At 39.7% G+C, this 14,918-nt stretch overlaps 1 protein-coding gene across 2 annotated transcripts; it reads left to right on the top strand.

The window, feature by feature from the left end:
- The first annotated feature begins 8,518 nt into the window (after positions 1 to 8,518).
- Naa60 (N-alpha-acetyltransferase 60) lies at positions 8,519 to 14,392 on the top strand. 2 transcript variants are annotated; one of them, XM_086968120.1, is made up of 3 exons: positions 8,519 to 11,329; positions 13,114 to 13,166; positions 13,600 to 14,392. In XM_086968120.1, exon 1 carries the CDS (start codon positions 9,798 to 9,800, stop codon positions 10,536 to 10,538), a length of 741 nt encoding a protein of 246 aa, XP_086824246.1. In that variant the 5' UTR covers positions 8,519 to 9,797; the 3' UTR covers positions 10,539 to 11,329; positions 13,114 to 13,166; positions 13,600 to 14,392. The 2 variants fall into 2 exon arrangements, with proteins under 2 accessions (XP_086824246.1, XP_022688247.1); XM_022832512.2 differs by having other exon boundaries at positions 13,114 to 14,392.
- The last annotated feature ends 526 nt before the right edge of the window (positions 14,393 to 14,918 follow it).

Genomic DNA, 14,918 nt, shown 5'->3' with positions numbered 1-14,918 from the left:
ATATATAAATGTGATGTTTGTTTACGGAAGAACAGACAGGGCTGCAGAAATATTTTGCCGTACGGTCTACGCTGTCTTGGTTTGTTCTTATTAACCCAGCAGTTAGATTATGGCCGAATACTTTACAACATTGTCGATCCAGTCGGTTGCTATTATGTATAGATGCAGGCGACGACACTGTAATAATTCAGTATATAACATAATACAACTAGGCTTACCGCGGAAGTCGCTTAATACCCATGAATGTTTTTGGATATTGTTTTTATTTTTTGATAGGAACATTGTTACCGCTGAAAGAATCGGGGTAACTATGCATAGAAGTAACATTCGAAGAGATCCTATATTGTACTATAGGCGTTGCGCGATAATATGATATTGATAGTAATTCGATGCAGAAATTGTTTTTTTTACACACTCACGCAAGAGCAATAGGATTTGGCTCCCGGCAGAGCTCGATAATCGTCGTTCAATTTTGCGAACGGTTAGAGGTTTGGTTTTATTGGCATTTTGCGCGTTTGCATTTGCAGTTATTGCCTGAAACATATGGACTAATTAATGTTCAGCTCTATATGGCTATCAATGTCGATGAGAAGCGTCTGTGATGACATAGATATCAATGAATTAAATTTCATTTTGCACAGTAGTTAAAAACTTCATATATGCGGGTCAACAACACAACATCCTAGTATCAAAAAGAGAATCTAACACCATTTAAAAACACTTTGCGTTATACGACACATTTTTCAAACATCCGGAAGATGATATCTGGGGCTAATGAGCGGCATAATATCTGTCACAATCTTCTTGCGTGCGTCGTATCATCGGTCACGTAAAAAGCTGCCTTTCTGCAGAGTCTGTAGTAGGAGTCATGCACGGCAAAACAAGTGACGTCTGATGACAAGTAATGTCTGTTTAGCCAGTTCGTCCCTTTTCACCGATTATTTTACACCACACCCCAAACAACAAAATCCTAATCAATCTTCGGGAATCTTCGCTTCCAGCTTTTAAACTTAGTCTGGAAGACTTCCATTGCTGAGTGTCCAAAGCGACGACATAGGTCCTCTGGTAGCAGTAATGAATCGGCTAGGAGAAACACAAGGCGCTTTCGGATCACAATGTGCAAGATGAGTGCCCCTCTGAGGAGGGAGGCTTTGAGGCGATTTAGTTGTTTGAGACTCTCTAGTTCAAGATCTTCCTAAATGACGCATATCCCGTACGTTGCAATCGGAGGTACCCGGCGACCGAACAAGCTGAAAGCGTTTACGAGGGAAAAGCTGTGATTCAATTGCTCACGTAACCAACATTGCCTTTCTGCCTCTTTCGGTGACGTACGCAGTGAAACTTTTGCCGTTCGCGGGGAAGAGAAGCCCCAAGTGCGGAAAACGGTTTACATACACCGGAATATAAGGTGTCAGTGGCCAATGTCCTGCCTCCCTTTTTAAGTTTTATCGTCTCCGTCTTGGTCAGGTTTACGATCAGTCACATGAGTATCGCGTGGAGGCGAGCTAAGGTTTGCTACATCTAGAATCCGTTTGTATATCACCCGTATACGGTAGGAACTTGTACACCACTAAGTCGTGTGCATCAAGATGACTCTAGCTGATTTTCTCGGCCCTCTTAATTGATTAGAAAGGCCTGTCCACAGAGAATAAGTGCGTTTGTCTCTTTAAGTCAGGCCAATTGCCTGTGCTGGGTCATTCTGTCATCGATGGTTATTCTGCTTTCCTGTGTAATTACAGTATAAAGGTTGAGTACATTAATAGGGACACCTGTTTAGGCCAGTGCGAGCTGCGGTGATTCAAGGTGTCGTGTGTTGAAGCCAATCCTCGAGCCGTCAACGCTGTCAGAAGCTTCTTCACGAAGTTCTGACCGTTGAAGCGGACGGGACCCGTTGGCTGTAGTTCGACTGTTCGTCTTACAATCGGCGGTTGTTTAACGGTGGCTTGGCTTGACGATAATTCCATCTTTCGAAGCTGATTTGGCTGTTAAAACGTTCGGTTCTGAGATCAGCTGAGATAGTTTGGTTTGCTATTAAAGTCCCCTCATGCCCCCTGTTATCATCGATGGTCGTTGATCTTCAGATTCCTAGCCTCTCGGTTTTCAGGATTCGCACGTCTAAAAGAATTTTATTTTCCTGTCAATGTTGAGAGCAATCTTTGGCACTAGCGGCGGCCAAGAGGCACAGATATCGTTTGGGAAAGTTCATGAGTGTGCGAGAATTAGTACGGCGGCATGAGAACGAAGAGGAGAATCTATGTATGTTCGTTTATATTTTAAAATAGTTGTCTAACTATAAACAGCTGTACTGAGTTAAAAAAATCCGGTTTAAAATAGATGAATTATACTTGATATTTTACGTTCAGGATTAAATTGTTCAAAACAATTCCATTACGGCCGGAAATATAGAAATATTTAGCGAGACTTAAAGTAATAATCAAGTAGGCTTCTGCATCGACGAGTACTAGGAAGAGCTATAACGTACAATGCTTTTGATACAATCGAGTATTTTGCTAGAATTTCAAACTAGAATTTACTATAATAGTTACTTAACACCGATGGGAAAAGTAAGTCATATATTTTAAAGTATCAAGCATTCGCAACTGGTAAAAACTAGTCTTTATCTGTCATTCGTCTTTTTTTGGTGACAGGATTATTTGGCAAGCTCTTGTTTAATAAGACATTTTGATGCTCTTTTATAGTAACAACTATACGACGTTAGCTGGTAGCTGGTGGTGTCGGGCGTCTAACAAACTTTGGCGCGTAAGTTCCGTCCTATTCAAGGCTGCAATCAACAATTACTTTGCTCAGGTAGAGAAACGAGTTCTAAAAAAGCTCTTGCACAGTCTCGGCCAAGGTTCAAAATGTTATCACATAAAATAGCATTAATTTTAAATAAGATGGCCTATCACAGAACCTGCCGTCGAAGCGATAATAGGCGCCTCAGTTAGGTAAAATGTACCCCACACAAAAGAATTGCTGGTCGTTGTCATTTTACTGAATTACTTCTACCCAGAACTGAGCCCATTACTGCCATGTAAGAAAAGTCATAACGTCTTAGCTACTTCATTTACTCTGTTACGTACCTTCCGAATAGTTTAACTTCGGCCTAGACACTTGATTTGCCACAGCTTCTCTTGCTGCCTGTCGTATAAGGTTTTCACCCATCAAAAATTATAGTGGCCTGCGGTGAGCAGTTGCGTGTCAGAGTTCTAGCTTTCCCAGATAGCAATAATCCATTTCAGGCACTAGTCTAAGCCAACAATAGGCACATACATATTGCCCTGCGAAGTTTCTTATTGTTACAGCAGTCCCCTTAATTCGTCCGTCAATTCTCGTCTTCACAGACGAGATCAGTCACAGATCATCATCGTCATGATTGCACAGTGTGTGAAGCTACAGCTGGCTTTCCCTTCCTACAAATATTTTCCCAAAAGGAAAAAAGTAAAAGCAAAAAAACACGTGTTCATTGTTTGACGAAACCGTCCAGCGCATCGCTACTAACCATAGGACGGTCAATGGTGCGACCATCGATCAAGTACAGATTGTCGTCTAGCTACCCTTTTCGGCGACTGGTAAAAAATCTAAGGACAAACGAATGAAAAAAAAAAACGAGAAAAGTACGTGCGCAACAAGAATGCAGCATTTACGGGGGCCATGGCCGTAGCGATAACAGAGGATACTGGTCTGGCTATCTACCCAGATTCAACGGATTAATCACAAATGACTCGCGGCAAATATTAAATAACGTATCATACAAATTTACGGAAGTCACGATAAAGAGAATTAAGCGCTGCTTGTAGTAGTACCGATCGGATATTCTATGTCTGCGTATGTATTTATCTATCTTGGATCTAACTTGGAGCTAGTGGTATTCTTTTAGATTTTTAGCTACCCGTTCCTTGAAGAATTTCGACGTCAGAATAACCATAAGCAGGCTATCTGTTTAGTAACTAAGAACAGGCAGAACCCAGCAGTTATAAGCGAGTGCGTATAAGTCGTTGGTAGTACGCTGGAAATTTTCGCACAGCTTTACTATCCATATAGGGATTTGTATATGCGCTCGCGCTGGTCAAAAATCATGCGGAAGCAATATCAATAACAGGTAGACACAGTAGAACATGAAAATCCTATGCCTTCGTTGCGCTACTAAATGTAATAAGATAAAGATCATCGATATAAGCTGTTTATAAATCAGCTGATCGATAGCTGCGATAATTGGGACATCTGTGCAAACTGTGGACATGGTTGATCGATATTGGCTGTCTATATTACAATTGTTTCAAATTATGTTTGCATACTGGTGTGATGCAGGGCGTTAATGTCAAGATAAAATATAAGATTATATAGACTGTGTAATTAACAAGTGTCAATGGAAAAGCTTAAGGCAGCAACGTCTGGTCGCTTTCAATCAGAGGCTTGCAAAGCGCGCGCATATTTGAAACACTGCATAGGAAAAAGGGAATTTACGATACAAAAGAATCTCATTTATATTCGAATTCGCGATACTGTTATTGGCAACATAAACGGCTTACAGGTACTGAATAGCACTCACAATAGCTTTTTTTTTTTTTTTTTTGTTAATGCTTCTATTGTGACTTGTTTACCATAACAGTTTTCAGGCATTATGTAATCACTGTTCATCATAATGCTTATTTCGTAACCAGTGTAATACTCCATTGGATTCAAAGTTGTAAGAATACCCTGTCATATAGCGATTTCTTAAATTAAAGTCGCTCAGCAGCTTTCTCATGAAAAGATGTTTTTAGTAAACAACGACTCAGCCAATAGTTTACTCGGCCGAATGGCCAGCGAAAGCTTCAATGCCAGTAAAAATTACGCAAGCGGGATAATGCTTAACAAATTCGGTAGTCATCTCTGCATCTTCATACCAAAATATTCAAATGGCCGTGTGAAACAGGCGAGTTCAACTTACAACCAAAGTATAAATGTTCTAAATGTTTCATCAATGTGACAAACCAAAATAGTATATTTGTTTTTTTTTTCTTTTTTTTTTTAAATGTCATCAAACATATTCATATCGGAACACATATAAATTTGATTTTGTCGTACATGGAGAAAACTTTCGTATGATCGAAAATAATGTTTTGTAGAAGAAGGCTGAGCGTCTCACGGCCAACATCTACATAGCTCGGCTTCAGCACAGTCTGTGTCATACGATTACGTCATTTTGATATCTACCAATATCGAAATCACATATCCAAGAATAGAGTAAATATAACGAAATGTATAATAAAAAGTAGATCGGTTTTTGACCCAGCTTCAAGTGCCAAATCGTAGCCCATAAGTGTAACAATATAGATACTTGTATAAACCGACCTTGACGTTACACAATGTCTCATTGGATATGATACTATATTTTATGGTTCTTATATTGGACAGACACCTGCTTCAGTTTCAACGACGATACACAATTATGTGTTTCTTTTTTAAAAAAAATTTACATAAGGGTACCAATCAAAGAGACGTGTATCTAACTCTTTGGAGACACATAAAGCCGCTACATCGAAAAGTGTTTGAAATATAAGTAAATCATCTTAACTACTACAATTAGATATTATAACTATTATATATTAGATCATTTTTTTAAGTGGCATAATAGAATTTTTACTTTGCATTTCTCATAATAAATCAAATTAATAACTGGATATATTAAAAATGCATTCAGTTGCTGATGGACTTTTCAATGTTTCCTTGTGGTCATGTTTGATGTTAAGTTATCTATACTGTAATAGCAAAATCCTTTTAGCGGTTACATTTATCAGAGGATAACAAACTTGACGCTGCTTCAATATAACTATCATGTTGTTTTAAACGCAAACTGTTATACGTTTAAAGACATGGAAGCCGGATTAAAACACCAGTTTTACTGTTGTTATTTTTTTTTTAGGAAATAACGCTACTTTTCGAGTGCTCATTAAGTGAGACTTAGCAGTTTTGTGTTCGTACACTTGAAATCTAGTACCTACAGTACTATAGGTAATATCGTGTTTTTACGGGGCTCGTGGCTTTTCGTGCTTGCCTACAGTATTACCAGCAGACATTGCAGACCCCGTCGTAAATCTGGATTGGATTTGCATTGTGAGTACTCCGCCCACAGCATTAGGCCCATCCAGTCTCATGATAACAACCTGCGAAAAAAGTGTAGGAAAAGAAAAACCTGACATTAAAATACGTGTTGACTCGCATTGGCTTGCTTTAAGGTAGTAAGAGCTGGACTGATCCCCAACTGGACGAATCCCAACACTTTAGGTTGCTGCATCGCAACTTGAAGCGATCAGCGAAGACAGATTGTTACGTAGGTCTCATCTTTAGGCATTCTTCATCCCCCGTTTTGAATAAAAAAACGCGCGCAAATAGTCAAATGGAAAAACTGAGTGTTTATTTTACTCAATCAGTCCCTTTTAGAGCAACAATCACTGAATAAGTATATATATATATACTATATATCTATATGCACCGTTTAATGTCCATGCAGTGTGTATTAGTCTGAAATTATGTAACATTTCTAGCTGATCTAACTACCTGATCTAACTAGCTGATCTAGCATACATCATATACTTAAAACGTCTATCCTTTTTTTTCGATAGACCTTTTCTTCTGTGCCGTTATGTTTAGCGAGCGATATGTTTTCCACATGTCATAGAATTACCTCAGAGACCGAGAGACGCACCATGTGGTTATTTCTCGGTTAAAAAAAATCACCCAATTTTGTTGTTCACGAGTGGCGTGCACTATCTAGGGGCAATTTAGAGGCGCATTAAGCTGAGAACATAATCGCTTGCAACGCAATTGAATACTTTTACCGTTCCTTTAGGTTTTCTCGTCTCTTAGCCAGGTCAAAATCGAGTAAACGGGATTACCAATAATCGATGCCAGAATCTGTCGATTATGTGAAAGTAAAGTATTCAACAGCGAAAACAATCACCTTTACCGCATTGCAGTTTTAATGAAGCATAGAGAATTAATAGCTTGAAGCGTACTACTGAAGTCAAGTTACAAGCCCATTATTATCCGAAGTTAACTTACATGGTCTGCATGCAGATAGAAGTAGTACTATAATGTTGTGACAAACTATCCCTATGCCCTTTTCTTATATCAAACATAATAGTCTATTTATTTGTTTTTCTTTATTACTTTAGGAAATATTTGGCACTTAAGAAAAATATAGAGTAGAATCTCATATTGTAACGGAGAGTGCAAGCATTTCCAAAACTAACACAAGGCATTTTCGACATTCGTTCGACAATAGTTAACGTTCATTTTAATACCACATGCCTTCCAGCCCCTGTTGCCCACCAATTACAGCTCAACGGTAGAGCATTTTATCAAAAGGTCATACGAATGCGTGCCGTCAACAGTTTGGCTACTCTGGGTTTTCCGTGAGTCTCGGGAACCTTTGTTATCGTGTGGAGAAGAAGCAAAATAACCGGGTAAACCAAATGGGAACGAACGGTGTGGTTCGCCTCAGCAACGAGAGCGTATTCTATCTCATTTCGCAACAAGACAACGCATCAGTGACACTATTCTATATCTCTAAATTGACTCGCCGATACAGAGGCGAGCTGGCTCGCCTCCGTTTCCCTGACCTAATCGCAAACCCACCGAGAGGTGTTGACTTAAACAAGGTCACACCCAACACTTAATTATGAAGAAGTAAACGACCTAAAGATGGCCTATACAAATCGGTATGATGGCAGTGTCACGAAACCGATATGATCATTTTTAAACCATGCTCGTTATGAAAGTCACCGAAACAATCGATCGAAACCACTGGGTCAAGACTTACAGATATACGGATAGAAACACATGTTAACTAGAACGTGCAGAATGAATATAAACACGTTTGTATTGGCCATTTCTGTTGCTATCATCAATCAGGCACGCTTGGGTAACGACGTTTGGTACGTCGTAAGGAACGGAATTGACAACTTGGAATCCAAACTCGGTCCGCGAAGCCATAGCGATTGTTGTCAGTCGGTTTTTTATTGCGATACAGAGTCCAATGACGACGGCAGCCTCTGTATAAATGACACTAAGTGCTTTTAGATTTCAGAAATAATTTCGCATCACTTCCGTGATAAATGCTTGTACCGACGGCTCGAACATTACGGAGAATAACGCTACCTAACGAAATGAATCTATCAATTCGTATTTTATATTCCTGCTTTAGTTCGCCACTTTACTCATTCCTGTGAGAACTGTGCATATAAAATATGTACATATCGACATTCTTTAAGGCTGGTATAGTAAAACTATAAAACAAGTACAAGGATGTTAGGTAATACCTATAAACGTTCGCTAAATTCTATCTATAAATAGTTACTCTGTCTCTCTCGTTGGGTGTTTAAACCTGTAAAAAGAATCTCTTATCTCGCACAATTAGTAGGTAAATCCCGTTTCAGTACGACTAAGCATCTCAATCCCATTGACTGGTCCGTCAATCGCCCGCCTCGAGTAGCCTACGACAGGCAAAATCATCGCCTGTTACAATGATCAATGCCGAGAGTGAACAGTCACCAGCTGATGAGTAGTGTGTATTGTTATTATTGTTTTCTGTGGTAGTGGGAGCTGCTTTCGTGGTCCTTCTCACAGTGGTGGGCAAGTGTAGCAGCGTGTTGCTGGGCCCCCACGTGGGGGGTAGGCTGGTTGCAGCGCTGCTTCCTTCTGCACAAACCCTTAGTAAAATGGTGGCAAATTCCGCTAAAGCCCGAAATAGATATGCGCGAATTTTCCGTTCTCGAAAGACCGCTCTCGTCTCAGAGGTCTTTCAGTAGTTGCTTTTGATACTCAACAGTATAAAGTGACAACTCCTGCGGTAACAACACCATTTCCTTCTAATAAGGGTGTCTCAGTAGATTCTTATGGTCATTGCGCTCTTGAGGCACTTACTCTGTAATAAGTTGAGGAGACCAGCAAAATTCAGGTATACCGCCACTATCAGTTAAACGACCAACACCATTGCTGCCATCTCGACGGTCCCGGGCAGGGCGCCGCCTATGTTCTCAAGCACCCGGTCGCTCAAACACGCATTCAGGCGGAAGTCGGGTCGGCTTTCGACAGTAGAATAGTGATGACCTGCTACTTACAACCAGGCTGACGACAATGGTGGTAACAGTATAAAACGGCAGAAGCGAGCCAGGAAGATTTACGAAACGAGATCAAGACTACGGCACTTTAATGAGAAAGAAAATACCTTACGATCTAACTTCAGCTACTAATTAACTACTGCGCGTAAGATCATGCAGTAGTACAACTTAGCAAGTGCGACAACGATAAACAGCAAGCAACCATCATAAAATTAATAATAAGATCAGCAGCGGAAGCGTGGTCTAACCTTCCGAAGACATTGGAGCAGTTCAGCAAAAGTTTGTCAAGAACCTTCATTTTCTCAACGATTTTTTTCCTATTCCATCTTGATGTGTTCGTACCTTCAGCCTGAGAGAAAATCCCGATGCACGTTGTATATAGTAGAAAATATAGCATCGTAATAAGGTAGATATGTACTAGTAAAAGTAGAAAGGGTATATCCGGTGGACGTTTGTGCGTAAGAATCGACATGGTTACCTATGAAGTGGTTAATATGAGCAAGTAAAAAAGAAAAACAAATACAAATAGTACTGGCCGTTAAAATCATTTACTCTACTATAATGGTCATGAACCAGTATATACGAACAACTTCTACGCCGTTTATTTTATTTGATTAACATTTGGAAAACATCTGCCTTCATTCACACAATTACAATTACTGCTTCTAAATTAAAGACAACTAGTCAAATATGTCAAACCCTGTAGAAACAGGCACACCTGCCTGTGAAGAAACTAGTGCAGCGATGGTTGACCCCATGCAGGTACAGCTGCGATTTCTTACCACCGCCGATCTCGATACGGTAAAAGTCCAATGTCAAGAGTGGTTCCCCATCGAATATCCTGACTCGTGGTATCAGGATATAACGTCGAACAACGGCAAGTACTTCTCTCTAGCCGCAGTGCACCGTGGCCGAATCATTGGCGTTGTCGTTGCGCAAACAAAAGCCTTAAACAGCTGCAGACAAGAAGATCAAGAAATTTTGTCGGCTAAGTTTCCATTGCACTCGCAGGTGACTTACATACTCGTATTGGGCGTTTGTCGGGATCATCGGCGTAGCGGGATCGCCTCGCTGCTTGTCAATTCCTTGCTTGAATTCCTCCGTACGGAGCCCGCACAGGACACGTCGTCGAAGTCTCGCGCGGTTTTTCTTCACGTGCTGAGCGAGAATATGGCAGCGATTAACTTTTATACACGCCGCGGCTTTGTGCTGCACTCTTATTTGCCACAATATTATGAAGTACGCGGCATGGCCAGGGATGGCTACTGTTACGTCCGATATATTAACGACGGTTACGCGCCGTTCTCTGGATTTGACCGTCTTTACCATTGGGTCGTACGGCGGATCTCGTTTGTAGCAAGTGTCTTGTGTCATGTGCCCATTCTAATACTGAAGCGATGGCGGAAGATTGCTAGACGAATGCTTACGTGACACGAAGTGAACGTCTTTCGCCGACAGAGTCGTGACATCATGGAGGCCGCTAACATGAACGAATGCCCACGGTAGCTACACCCACCCAACGCTAATTAAAAGACCTCACAAGCGCAAAAACTTAAGCACAGGTCAGATGTTGAGATTCCGGTTATATTGGTGGTCACGGTGTATATGCTGTACCGATAGTTGTCACATATAGATAGATTTTTTACATAATCGACTGAGAGAACGGTATGAATTAGCCCTCTCTTGGAAAGGAAAAAAAGAAGCAGCACCTTGCTAGGTGTTTGAAAAACATGTCAGTATTTTCGATCGACGAGGAGTTTCGATTTGTTTATATTTGTGCAAGTGTATTTATATACTTTTCTTTGGTAAGCTGTTTTGTACGTGTGCATTATTTTTTTTTCCTACTTATAGAATAACTTTGGAGAATCGGTTACGTTCCCATTTTACCAAATCTGCCCATACGCTATTCTGATGAAAAAATTCTAAGACACACGAGGCTCGGATATGTACTCCGAGTGCCTTTTTTCCATTATTATCCATTTTTAAATTGTAAAAAGTGACTCAGCCATAACTGTAGAAACGTTAGATTATCGACGTGCCGAAAAATGTTCGTATGTCAATCACGCTTGGACTCTATCGTCCATTTTACCACGCGCAAGTTATTCAACATGTGCACTTCCAGTTTGGCATCGTTGGGAAAAGATGGCATTCGTTTGACGAATGAGAGATTACGCTGTGTCATGGAATCGATCACGCAAAGGCATTTGAATAAAAAAAACAATGTGAGTAATAGTCATAATTTATACAATCGTTCTTTAGGGCGATAGTGTTTGAGGAGAACATCTACTAAGTAGCCAGTAACGCTGGTGCCTACAAGCCATGGCTGCGTTCATTGAGTTCAAAGTTTAAATTATAGAATACTATCAACATTGTCAGGTTATAATTTTGAGTCGATCGATGTTCAGTAAGCGATTCCCCGAAATATTTGAAAACAACAAAGGATGGCACAAAGCTTAACAGCGCGCCTTGGATTAGACATTTTCGTTGCATTCGTTTTACACTGAGATCGGTCAACAGGTTAATCTCTTCATAAACCATTTGTTCTGATAGCAGCTAGAAGACAAACATGTGCGTACTATATGCTAGAAGTGAGTGGAGCGCAAGAAAACACAAGCATCCGCTACTAGCTATGATATCAGCTAATATAACATCTTACCGCGATTCAAATGATTATATGCAAGTGAATTAGCATGTACCTATAAGCCGATGGTTCTCGATACCGTTTGCTAAGATTATCTATTAGAAGGGTAACTTTGTATTACCAGTAACAGGATGCCTTAGAGGTACTAGTAGTCAAAGCTATGGTGCAAGCATAACATATTACTAATTGGAGAGCAAGAACGCAACTATATTCTACCTTAGAAGTTAAAGTAAGAGTGTATGTAAAACATCTACGTTCCGTACAGGAAGACGACTTGCACGCGCTTACTAGACCAGTGTCCGTTAGAGACGCATGCTAGTGAGCGATAGTCGCTACATAGAAATATGTACGTATGTGGATGTAGGTGCGGGCTAAATGGCATAGAAGGACTTTTTCCTAGGAACTCATTCCGGATCGTGTCGTGCTGTAACCAAGGTCTTACGGTAACATAATATGACGATGATATGTTTGGACTATTATATAATTGGAGTGGGCCAAAAAAATATTTGGCAGTCTTTTCAGTTAAAATATGATGTTGTGTCGCTACTATTTTTTTCAGTCAGAAGCTCACAAAACTGATTTTGATCCGGTCTCAGAATGAATAGCTGGTCTACACATTATTACTATTCCACTTTTTTGTCTAATACAATACATCTATATAAGATAGACTTGGCCACAAAAGAAACAGAAAACGATCAGAACCCTAATGGCATCTCATAATGGTGGTCATAAATAAACCACAATATCGCAGTAGACTATTGATGCTGGCAGCAAGGAGTGTTAAAAGGCACATACAAAATGATTCACAGAACCCCATTCCGCAAATCACAAAATAGCTACTGCAAATAATATGCATCTATTTATATCATCAGAGCAGACCGTTACAGTGTACCGCTATGCGTTAATCGTATCGTAAAGTCTGCATAATCATTTGTGTGTGATTTACATACCATGGAATATATATCATATGTACATGGTTCTGTACAGACTGGCAATGCATGAGCAGTGTAAATCGAGCGCAGGTATAATGACCGGAGTGGATATGTATGCACACCAAGATCTGAAGAGTCTATGTTAATGAATGTGATAGAAAATTCATTTGTTAAATAAATGCGTTAATAGACGGGTCAATGCTAGAACGAAAGTCGATTGTGCGAGATGGTAAGCGCAACTAGGAATAGGGCGAAAGTGAAGGTTTATCAGAAACAGTTAAGAATCAATGGACATTTTTTTTTTGCAAATTATGTGTATATTAATGTGTCTAGAATGTATGAATAATACCTTTGGCTTTTATCAGTTAGAAACGGGTCCGTGGCGGAATTGTAGCGCTTAACTTAATTTTGCCTGTCTATCTGTTATTTATAGGTTTAGCTTCAGGGCATACGATCCCGTGATTTCTACTTTGCCACCGCTTCAAAGTGAGTGACTTTCAGCCGCGTTTTGTTTTTCTGCAACGGAAAAATCGAGTACCGAAAAGCGTGCATAACGTACTGGATTAAGGCATCAACTACTTATCAAGCTACTAAAAAAAAAACCCTAAGGATAAGGCGTATTCCGAACGACCCCACAGCTAGCACGGGAGGAAGCATAGTTGCTCCTTGTGCAAAAATTGTCGAGTTGCTTCCAGGGAGCTACGATCTGAGTTCAGAGAGAACAGCCGAAATATGAACTATTTAGGCATATGCGGTTGGTTTAAAGCAAGGTTCCCGATACTTCTTTGACACACACACATACATATATATACACATATAGGTTTCATGGAATGCTGTAGAGCCGGTGTGACCAATGTTCGCAAGAGCAACAACGTATACATTAATATATTGATTGTTCGTATGATTATAAATATTTCAGAAATCAATAGTCTATCGGTATGGATGACCAAGTGGAGAGCACGCCTGCAGTCAGGAAGCAAATGTTGAGCAGATCGGTGCAACGACTGACTATTTGCGTATTAGTTTTTTTTTATTGGATTACAGTGAACTATTATTGGCAGTTCATATTCATCATTTACTTTAAAATGGTTTGAGACTTTTGCGAAAATGTGGTAGGGTGAAACATTATTAGGATGGAATGAATTGAAAATATCGTCCTATGTGTGATAGACGTGGCATGAGAATGTACACTGAATGAGTAAATAGTAAAGAAGACGAGACAGATCCGAAGCATACAGGTAACGCTACAGGTGTCTTGGTATAGTTCATCATAATGGCGAATGACGATGATGATTTGTGACTTATGTGTTTCGTTCCACTTGCGGAGGAATGGAAAAGTAAAGGGTAAATTTAGGCCTAGAGCTTAATTAGATCTATAGGAAGGCAAGCGACTATCTAAAATCTATCTATCTAAATCTATGGGAGAAGCGATTTTATGTTGCAAGAAACAAAACTAGAATTACAATGTAGTACATTATAGTAGTACAGTATAATTCAGTGGGAAACAAGGTTCAAAGAAAAATTACACAGCTATTCTAGATATTTTTAATATGCCATCTTACCGACCCAGCGACCTTCCAACAAAAATAATTTACTAAACACTATGCAGCAGCATCGAGTGTTTGATGTTATGATCTTGTATATGCATGTAAATAAATTCCACAGTAATGACAAATAATAAAATGGTTGAATTTGCTTCCTCTTTGGTTTTATCGGCTTGTTTAATATGTAAAAATAAAGAAAATGTATCATTAATAATAATAATACCAATGGTAAAAACGATGACTCGGCAGAAAATAGGAGACCAGAGGTTTATGTCTACGGGGTGCTGTACAAACGAATAAAGGGGTAATGTATTTAACAAAAGATATGTCATTTCTGTAGATCGGTCGTTTAGTTCTAATCAAACGTTTTCTATTATTCAGACTATTTAGATTTCGATAGTACATGTACACTGCAGATCTTATTTTCTTCAAGTATCTTGGCTGTTAGCACTTGACAAACTTGATTCTTCTTTCACTGAGCCAAAACGATTAGTGTCATTTATGCATTTTATTCAACACGGCTGATGAACTTAGCAATTGGGCCATACTTAAAGGGGCCATTTTGTTGCAGCAGATCGTGTAGACGTACAGGACGCTCAGACAAAACATCTACTGTCGACACGATCACGAAAAAGCCTTATACGACAAAAGTATAGATCACTCATTTGAAGGTTAAACATATCTAGAAAAGAAG

This window comes from Varroa jacobsoni, unplaced genomic scaffold (genome assembly GCF_002532875.2).
Source record: "Varroa jacobsoni isolate VJ856 unplaced genomic scaffold, vjacob_1.0 scaffold_392, whole genome shotgun sequence".
Taxonomy (NCBI): domain Eukaryota; kingdom Metazoa; phylum Arthropoda; class Arachnida; order Mesostigmata; family Varroidae; genus Varroa; species Varroa jacobsoni.
Note: the sequence above shows the minus strand (reverse complement) of the source record. Positions and strands in the feature narration are given on the sequence as shown.

Bases quoted from the DNA above. Each gene is read 5' to 3' on its own strand.
- Naa60 (XM_086968120.1), top strand. From the start codon at position 9,798: ATGTCAAACCCTGTAGAAACAGGCACACCTGCCTGTGAAGAAACTAGT.